Raw genomic sequence first — 10280 nt, 5'->3', positions numbered from 1 at the left:
TCTCTTACAGGCTAATGGTGATGCTGTTACAGTTCTGGTGTCTGCCTGGCAATTTCAGTTTTTGCTTTCTTGGAAGACGATCCTCGTGTAAAGAAGGCTGACCGCCTTGCGGAAGAGAAAGGCCTGACAGATGCCTCTAGAGGATGAGACCCTCAGGAGGGAGATCGGTCCAGACCCTCGCCATTGCAGCACTCCAGCTGAACCACCAGCCATGTGGTGCAAGTCATCTTGGGTCCTCTAGCCCAAGTCAAGCTGCCCCAGCCGACACTCCATGAAGGAAAGACAAGCTGTCACTGTCATGTTCTGTCCAGATGGCAGAATGGTGAGCAAGAAAATGGTTGATGCTCTTTTAAGCTGCTACATTTTGGGGTAGTGTGTTATGCACAATAAATAACAGAAATTGATGTCTGAAAGTTGGGTGCTGGCACAACAAAAATCTAAAAACAAAAAATCGAAAACACGAGGCATCAGCTTTGGGACAAGGCATTGGGTAGAGATTGCGGAGGTGATGAAGGATGAAGGAACTCTCTCTCTGTCTCTCTCTCTTTTTTTTTTTTTTTTAAATTAACTTCGTCTTTAACATTTTTATTTTGAAACAATTTTAGACTTACAGAAAAGTTGCAGAAACGACAGAGTTCGTGTACCAGAGTTCCCCCAGCTGCCCTAATAATAATAAATTACCCAAAGCAGGAAATTAACATAAACTACAGACCTTAAGTGAACTTCACCAGCTTTTCTGGTGATGTTCTTTTTCCATTTCAGAATCCAACCTAGGATCCTGCATTTGCATTTAGTTGATATCATCTCCTTAGTCTGGGAAGGAGGATCTGAGTGGAGGCTCTGAGAGGGGTGAGTAAATTGTATTAGAGGCTGGAGAAACGGTGCTATATGGTGGCAAAATATTTGGTGGTCCTTGTGTGCAGTAAAACAGAAGATGAAAAATGGACCTCATGAACTTGTAAATCTGGCAACAGGGATTTTCAAGCTGAGTGTTCAAAGTATCATTTGGCTTTTAGTGATGTGTGATGGTGTTACAAGAGAGAGATGTGTTAAAAAAGGAACTATTCAGTTTTCAAGCAGAATGTAGAGGAAATAGACAGGGCCTAGGAGATTCTCTTGAGTCAGCAATAGCCTCAAAGTAAGAAATGGCCTCAGGGGGCCTGTTAAATGTGGCCTCCAGGTAATGATCCAATCAAGACTCTTATGTTAAGGCCTGTCAACATTTTAAGATGTTGTCTCATAGACCCTCTCAGCTAGTCAGAAGGGCTTCTAAGAAGAAATCTTCAGAGGAGTCCAACAGCAGCTTCCTTGACCCAAAGCAGGCAGAAGTTTGTTTTTGGAAGAATTATAGATGTGGCTTGGTGGGCACAGTTGTTGTGGGCAAGGAGTAAACTCCAATAAGAGTCCTAGCAAACCCACAACATTTTAATGACAATTATATTGATAAAACCACCACCGGCCTAAACTAAAGAAGAGACGGTTTAAATGTAAAAAAGAGCCACTGGGCTCCCCAAGTTTCTATGGATAGGACACAGGCTGAGAGAAGCCGTCCCCCTGTAAAGGACAGGCCGTGTCTTATGGAAAAGGAAGCCTCAGAGGTCACAGCCTGCCCCTGAGCGCAGGGAGCCCAGAACGGTGGTCCGGGAGGCTCCCGGGGAGAAGAACCAGACCCTGCTGGAGGTGTGGGTCCCCAGAGTGAGGCTGCCAGTGCTAGGCTGGCTCTGGGGACTGCTATGGATGGCGGTTGCTTCGTGCCTGCCCTGTTGCCAGCCTCGGACACGAGTTCGTGTCATGGTTACCCTACCCCATCTCAGCACTGTCCGCTGTGAATGGAACTGGTGCTTTTAGCTCACAGGTCTCCAGAGAAGCAGAGTAGCCTCGAAAATGCCTCATCCACACCTGGGCCTAGCGCGTGTCCTCAGAGCCGGCGCTACGCAGAATGACAATTTCCCGGGAGGGACCGGGCGGATTTTGCAGGTCAGCGTGTGGGTGTGTGCGGGTGTGAACTGTTATGTTGGGAGTGTGTCCCAGTATAACCGCCCATAATTCGTCCTATTCCAGGTGGTCTCTTTGCTGTCCCCTGGCATCTGGGCTGGCCCTGTGGCCTGCTCTGGCCGCGAGCCATGAAAGTGATGTTCCGGGACTTCCGAACCCCCGCTTTCGGAGGCCTTGTAGCTTCTGCTTTCTCTTTTGGGACCCAACCTGTAAAGAAGCATAAAGGAGCTGGGGTGGTGAAGCCGTCTTGGCCATTCCAGCCCCAGCCAGATGCACAGCTAAAGGCCCCCACGTCTGCCCCCTCCCCCACACTGTCTGCATGGGAAGGCAGAGGAACGGCCCAGCTGCGCCTTTCCAAATTGTAGAATTGTGAGAAAGTAAGGGGTGGTGGTTCTTTGAAGCCACTAAGCTCACGGTGGTTTGCAATGCAGCAATAGGTAAATAAAGCCGTTATCAAATATCAGGTTTTTTTCTCCTGCTTTCACTTCACTCCACAGGCTGTGAAGAGGTTGTAACAGTGTCAGATAAAGAAGCCCGGTTTTCAAGGAGACTAAATTCCATAAAAGCTGGAGCTCATATGCCACCCACAGTCATTGCTCTGTCCACAGAGCTTAGCACAGAACTAGCACATAACAGACTCCCAAATATTGGTTGACTGGATAATTAAATGGATGAATGGAGATAAAAGATGCCATACCATGAAAAAGACAAAAAAAGATACTTTAAACAGAGTTTGTCTCATTTTATCTTTCAGAAAAATTTCTTTACCATTTATTTATTTTTAAGAGAGAGAGACAAACAGGGGAGGGGCGGAGAGAGAGGGAGACACAGAACCCGAAGCAGGCTCCAGCCTCTGAGATGCCAGCATAGAGCCCAATGCAGGGCTCGAACTCACGAACCGTGAGATCAAGACCCAGGCTGAAGCCAGATGCTTAACAGACTGAACCACTCAGAGGCCTCCACTTACTTTATCTTTCAAAAAGGTGCTCTTAATTTTTCAAAAAATGTGATGCCTCAGAAGCCACAAGGATGCTCTTAAGGGAAGGACTGGTAGGAGTGAGGCACGGGGCACCCCTGAGTCCTTCTCCATGTCCCTCCTGTGCCTAGATGAAAGAAGGTCCCTCTGGAAAGCACCTGGCAAATGCCCCGATACCTGCCGGTACGTACAAATTATTACCTTTTTCTATTATTGGCAGAGCTGAAAAGCAGAATATGTGTTCCATAGGACTCCAGCTAGAGTTAGTGCTAAAGGCAGAATATCCAATAGCCAGTGCCAGGTTGGAGAGTAAAACAGTCAAAACGGATTGATCATGTTAGGGCTTTTCTCTCCCATCTCTCTGGTCCGAGTCACAATTTCTGAATGCCACTTGGACACAGTGAGTGCCTGTTTCTGCTCTGTGGTTCTCTCAGGAATTCTCAGCCCCACCCTCATTTCTCTGAGAGTGAGAATTTCATCTAGCACACCTCTCTACTGCGATGTGAAAGGAGACCCAAGTGCAAGAGCTCCAGGAGAGCCTATGGGCAAGAATGGAAAATTCTTTTTTAGGATACGGTTACTTGTAGTGCCTTCTGGAGAACTGTCTTGGGTAAAATGCCTTTATTTAAAAGAACAGCAATATTTGTAATTAGGATAAATGAAATAAGGGGAGAAGACTTGGACCCTTGCAAAAATAGGGTGGTTTAAATTCAAACCTATAATTATTATATTTTCTATTCTGTACTATTCAGAAAACCGTGGTAAAACAAATAAAAATAGAAAAGATTGCTTAAAAAATTAAAGCCATTGATTTAGATCTCTACTTGAAAGGTCACTGTGTGGGAGATGTTAAAGGCATTATGGCGATCAGTGTTCAACAAAAGACATTTTAGCAGTGGAATCTACAAAGAGCATATCAACTATTTATATCAGCCACATCAAGTTGCTGGTCATTTCATTTATCGAAGAAAATAAGAAAGCTATTTTCTTTGGACATTCTTTGGGTGTAATAACAATATAGTTTTTGGAATCAGCTGTTAGAAACTATAATTAAAGCTGGTTTATCATGTTTACTAATTATTCTACATAGTCAGTCTCCCTGAAGCTTTATATAATTCTCCCTTTGTTACAAGCTTCTGTTTCTCCCTAAGGCATTCTGAATCCAGACAGGTAAAGAACTGAAGTGCCTGGAAACCAATGTATTGTAACATCTGTACAGCCAAGCAGCTCTTTGCAATTGAAGTTGAAAAACAACATATAGATTTTAAGCTTTCTGTATATTAGGCAGGGTCAGCTATTTAGAGATTTCAGCTCTACCACGTGGGTAAGGAGATCTCTTGGGTAGAAGGAAGACGTGAAGGAAAATAAAAATCGAAAACAAAATTTCCTTCAGGAGCCTATTTAATGAACACTGGTAAGGGGTGGAGGTTTTTATGCGGTGACTCCTAGTAACTACCTGATATTGCCGTCAGGCTGGCCAGATGTCGGCCAACAGCGGTGATCCTTTCGTTCACCACTAGAGAGAAGTAGAGGGACCGCATGTGCAGAGAGGCAGCAAACTCAGGTCCCATTTTCTTCCCTCTGCTAGTGGGAGTGCCGTGGGCCAGTCTTACATTCCAGCACTTTGGTGCTGGTGGTGCACACTCTCTCTGCTCTGGAATAACTCTGTGCCATGGGAATGGAAAAGCATCCTCTCTCCTCAGGCCTAAGGGGCAGGAATGAACCCATTTCCTTCCCAGGAAGTGGATTTCAGAACTTCGCAGAGGCTGTGCGACTAATCCTTACACAGGGTAGGCTCCAGGGGAGGGGCAAAGTAGGGCACGCTAACAGCAGGGACTCTGGAGACAAGACCAGCAACCAGAGAAACAAAGGTGGGGCATTTTACCCCTTCCCAATCTATCTCCCTTCATTTACCGTCCTCCTCATTTTCCCTTTCCGCATCAACTGGTATTTGCTACTCAATGGGGGCACACACAGCTCAGTTTCTTACCCTGCAATCTTGTGAAACACCTAGAAATCAGGGACTCCTTATCATTGGTTATTTGTAAAATAAATCTCTGGCTCAACCTAGGTGGTGTGGACAGGATTTTCATTTTTGGAAACCAAACGGAGGCCTTTCTCCTACTCTTTCCAGATTACCACCCCACCCCCCTTTCCTTTTCCACTTGTGGCCTCCACCTCCTGCAAGCTGACCAGGACCGTGCATGAAAACAGCCTCCAATGAATATCCACACTGAAGCTTCAGCAGGTTGCTAACTCCTGCAGAGCTATCTTAAAAGGATGTTGTATATAAATGCAAAGTGTTATGGAGCCTCAGAGATCTGTAAGAACACTGTAAATATCCCTGGTTTAATTAGTAGTCCTGGAATTAGGTAATGGCCTGTGGCTTCTAAGCAAGCTCTCTTGGGGTTTCTAGTCTTAAAGGGGCTGCCTGCAACCATGATGTGCAATCTTCTTTCTCCGACACCGAATAAATCCTTTTAGACCTTCCTAGGCACCTACTCACAATTACTGCAATACACATGCAAATTGGTTCCATTCTCCCAGATTTTTAAAAGGAAAGAAAAAGAAAGAAAAAAAAAAAAAAAAGAAAAACGATCCAGCGCCTCAGCCTAGGTTTCAACTCCGATACTTTGGACTCAACTGTCTGCTTGAGTTCTACTTCCCAGGGGAAGGAAAAGGAAGAAATTCCTAGATTCGTGTTGATGGGGTGCTCATTCTCTTCAAGCAGAAACCGGACAACTCACTTTGCAGCTGATCAGTGTCAGGGCAATGCGCTCCAGTTCTCAGAATTTCTGAACCAGCTCTCTCACGGGGACAGGTCAACCAATCGGGGCTGTAGGCAGACTTGACAGGTTTGTTCTGGGCTGACGGCCATTGACTAGGTTCTCGGACCAGATAAGTCACTCGGCTGAGTCTACAGTAGGTGGGGCGCGCTCACCAGCTCTGGGGTAGTGACTGGAAGTTTGTTGCAACACTGGTGAATTCAAGCAGCGGGCTGCTGCAGCAGATACCCTTTTGCCCTGTGAGCACAGCGCGGAAGGGTTCGCCCTAAGGGGCAGGGCGCTAGCGAGGGAGATGCCAGACCCCCGGGGCCCAGCCCGTTCTCCCACGGTTGGGAACGCGCAGTGTTGGCCGACCCGGAGCTCCGATCTCGGGTCTTGGCCCTTTAGCTTGCTCGGCAGGTAGCACGCGAAGGGTGGGACCGGCTCAGGAGCTCTCCCTCGGTGGTCTGCGAGAATCGGCGACCGCGGCCAGCGGTGCGGGGAGGCGGGGGCACGTGCTTAAATGTGGGTGCTTGTGTAACCAGCTTCCCACGCGCCAGCACCGACCGTGCTCGGGCCGGAGGCCCGTCTGAGTCTGCTCTTCCGCGGCGACCCGGAGGCTCGGGGTCCCGCTACCGGGACCAGGCAGGAGCACCCCGGGCGAAGGAGGCGAAGCACTTGCCTCCCAAGCCATCATAGGGGAGTGGGAATTTGGAAAGTTCCCCAACTAGGAACACACGTGACCTCCTCCTGAAAGTAGTTCCGACTGCGGCCCGCGTATCCCTCCACCTCCTTTTGAACCCTCCTAGGTCTCCTCGGCCCCGCCCACTCGCAGGGGCTGTCGCTTCCTACCGTCCCGTATTTCACACTCGGGCCCGGGCAGCCCGGGCCGCCAGGCTGCGCAGCCCGGCTGGGGCGAGCGCGGAAGCCGGCCCTCGGCGATCCATCCGGCCGGGTTTTCACAGCGGCCCGAAAGGGGCGGGGCGAGGCAGTCCCCTAGCCCCGAGCCCGTCGTGGAGAACCTAGCTGGAGCCCCGAGGGGAGGGATGCTCAGCCCTCCAGGGGGCAATGCGGGTTGGGTCCCCTCCTCCCGGGTCCTCTTTTGGTCCACGCGGGCAGTGGTCCTTGGGGACCTAGAAATTCGGGAGCGATGTGCTCCCACACAGCGCGCTCGATTGCCAGCTCTCGTTTTTAGGGCGAAGGAGCCGAGCTGCCGGGGAAGCGGGAGGTGGGGCGGTGAGAGGGAGCCGGATGAGGTGATACACACGGAGACACAATAGGGGGTTGTTCTTTGTGCTGAGAGTGACACCTGGAGAACACGGGTGGGGGGCGGACAAGGAGGCAGGGTTTCTCGGCAAAGGCTGCTGCAGGCGGGTCGCCCCGAGCGACCGTGATCCGGCAGCGGTGCAAAAGGAGGATGAGGCTGCAAGGCCGAGCCGGGGAGGTCCGGGGGCGGTGGCAGGGGGGAGGGGTGCCCTCGCGGCAGGGGCCGTGCCTTCGTTTCCCTGTACCCCCACCAGCGCGGGTCACCTGGTCCTCCCCACCTGTGCACAGGTAACCTCAGGCCCCAGTCAGTGACACCCCTCCACGCACCCCGGAGCTTCCACCTTCGGCCGTCCCTGTCCCCGCCGGGTTTGTGGGCTCAGGCCGAGGCTCGGCTCATCTCCCCCCTCCTCTATATCCACCGCCCGCTCCCTCTCCAACCCCCCCCCCCCCAGCCCCGCGCTGCTGCAGAAGCAGCCGCGGCAAGTGCAGCTCCTGACAGGCGTCTCGCACAAGCCCGAGCGAGCCCTGGGCGCTCGCACTGGGCATGCTCAGTGGCGCCCGCAGGCCGGGGGCCCGGCGCTCGCCCCCGGAGCTGCCGCCCCTGCCCCGCCGCGTCCCTCCCTCCCCCGGCGCGGTCGCGCCCGCCTCCCGCCTCCCCTCGGGCTCCCAGGCGCCGGGCTCCCGGCGCGGCGGCGGAGGGGGCGGGCGGGCCGGCGGGCGGTGATGTGGCGGGACTCTTTGTGCACTGCGGCAGGATACGCGCCGGGGCGCCGAGCCGCGGCTGCGCTCCGCTCTCTCCTCTCGGAAGCTGCAGCCATGATGGAAGTTTGAGAGTTGAGCCGCTGTGAGGCGAGGCCGCGCTCAGGCGAGGGAGATGAGAGACGGCGGCGGCCGCGGCCCAGAGCCCCTCTCAGCGCCCGTGAGCAGCCGCGGGGGCAGCGCCCTCGGGGAGCCGGCCGGCCGGCGGCGGCGGCAGCGGCGGCGTCTCTCGCCTCCTCCTCGTCCTCTCTTCTAACCGTGCAGCCTCTCGCTCGGCTTCTCGTGCAAGGGACGGTGGAAGCCGCGGGCCCGGGCGGGAGCCGGCTGAGGCGCGGCGGCGGCGGCGGCGGCGGCACCTCCCGCTCCTGGAGCGGGGGGGAGAAGCGGCGGCGGCGGCCGCGGCGGCTGCAGCCCCGGGGAGGGGGCCGGAGTCGCCTGTCACCATTTCCAGGGCTGGGGCCGCCGGAGAGTTGGTCTCTCCCCTCCTACTGCCTCCAACACGGCGGCGGCGGCGGCGGCACGTCCAGGGACCCGGGCCGGCTCTAAACCTCCCCTCCGCCGCCGCCGCACCCCCCCCGGCCCGGGCTCCGGAGGCCGCCGGCGGAGGCAGCCGTCCCGAGGATCACCCGTCGTCTCCCCGTCCCGCGGCCGCCGCGGCCAGGCCTCTGGCTGCTGAGGAGAAGCAGGCCCCGTCGCTGCAACCATCCAGCAGCCGCCGCAGCAGCCATTACCCGGCTGCGGTCCAGAGCCAGGCGGCGGCAGAGCGAGGGGCATCCGCCACCGCCAAGTCCAGAGCCATTTCCATCCTGCAGAAGAAGCCCCGCCACCAGCCGCTTCTGCCATCTCTCTCCTCCTTTTTCTTCAGCCACAGGCTCCCAGACATGACAGCCATCATCAAAGAGATCGTTAGCAGAAACAAAAGGAGATATCAGGAGGATGGATTCGACTTAGACTTGACCTGTATCCATTTCTGCGGCTGCCCCCCTCTCTGCCTTTCTGTCACTGTCTCTTAGAACGTGGGAGCAGACGGAGGCGAAAAATTCCCGTGGTTTGGGGGACCGTGGCCGCTAACCCGGCTCGCGTTTCTCGATCGTGCGTGTGTCGGGTGCCTCCTTTGAATGCATTCAGCCTAGGGTGTGTTCGGCGCCGTGGAACTCTCTGCCTGGTTGCAAGTGTCAGGGCACCAGATTGGTTTTCTCGGTCTGTCCACGGGGTCTCTTCTTAAGGGCTATTGTCCGTTAATACGGACTCCAGTGCACGGTTAGTGGATTAGTGAGCTCGGTAATCCGGTCTGCTAAATGAACAGAAAAGTAGACGCTTTGAGGTTGAGCATATTTCGATTAAATCTTGGCTTTAGGCCCTAGATCAAGGGTATAGATTAGATTAAAATGAAAATTAGTGTTTCACGTATGCATATTGCATCAGAATGTTGCACTGATTGTTTCTAGTTTCCTGGGTTGCATTGATAGACTTTTTTTTTTCTTTTTCTTTTTTTTTTTTTTTTTGATGTGAGTTGTGAACTGATTTGCATAACTTTGGAAGCAGAATCCTTTTCGGCATATATGGTGTTCATTTGAGGGCCAAAGTGGGCTTGCATATTTAAACTAAGTCAATTACAACTTTGAAACGGCATTTCGAAGTTTTGTAGCTTCCCATCAGTCGTGGCATACGTAATCTGCCTCCTTAAGGCGTTCTTGCTGGATCTTTGTTAAATTTGCCCTTTTTTTGCCTCCGCTGATGGGGTCGTGTAGGATGGGGCACGAAATTTGCAGTTCAGTAGCACTTTATATCCAGCGGTCCTGTCGCACGAAATGGAATGGAGAGGGAGTGCTTTTTGATCCCGGATGATGATGTGCAGCGTCTAGGCTGTTGCCGGGGTTCAACTTCGGCTCTTACTTGGAATTGAAGGGTTCCTGTGAGGCCAGAATTTCAGGGTCGGGTCCTCTGACACGTCTGGGTATCCGTGAATGTGACTGACTTATGTAACCTGTCAAGTGTAACTTACCAGCTAATCACCAGAAATGCTGGCAAGGGTGGATCACTCCGGCTTCAGACTGTGTAGGTCTGTTAGCGGTTTCTCACACACTGTATTAAATTTACTGACTCAGGTTGTTGAGTATTCAAGACAGAAACCCGAGAATTTTAACAGAGTATCGTTTTGGTTGTCTAGGCCTTTGTACCTCAAAAGATAGTGGTTATCGAAAGGCATTAATCTTGGCAGTTTCAGGTGTAATAAGCTGGTTTTGATCAAGGGTGGGGATGGAACCCTCCTTTTTTTTTTTTTTTTTTTCAGAATGGAAAGGATCGCAGACATTGCGAGTTCCTGGTAGGTGAGAGGCACGAAAAACAATTCAGTTACTGGCCCGAGGTGACTGAAGCATCTGGTGAAGGCCTCCCTTAAGACCAGAATTTTGGTGATGTGAGTTATAAGTGTGGGCATTACTTAGTGAAGGTTATGTAATTGCATGAGCTCTAACAGAGCATTCTTGATTAAAAAAAAAAAAAAATCATTTCTTGGC

At 52.3% G+C, this 10280-nt stretch overlaps 1 protein-coding gene across 1 annotated transcript in view; it reads left to right on the top strand.

The window, feature by feature from the left end:
* The first annotated feature begins 8433 nt into the window (after positions 1 to 8433).
* The window catches only part of PTEN (phosphatase and tensin homolog), a 93035-nt gene continuing 91188 nt past the window's right edge, over positions 8434 to 10280 (top strand). The window contains exon 1 of the mRNA XM_030335576.1: positions 8434 to 8721. Within this exon, the coding sequence (XP_030191436.1) occupies positions 8643 to 8721 (79 nt within the window). The 5' untranslated portion in view covers positions 8434 to 8642. The remainder of the gene's footprint in view (positions 8722 to 10280) is intronic.

The sequence above is a fragment of the Lynx canadensis genome, chromosome D2 (genome assembly GCF_007474595.2).
Source record: "Lynx canadensis isolate LIC74 chromosome D2, mLynCan4.pri.v2, whole genome shotgun sequence".
NCBI classification, from domain to species: domain Eukaryota; kingdom Metazoa; phylum Chordata; class Mammalia; order Carnivora; family Felidae; genus Lynx; species Lynx canadensis.
This window is presented reverse-complemented; position numbering and strand designations above follow the sequence as displayed.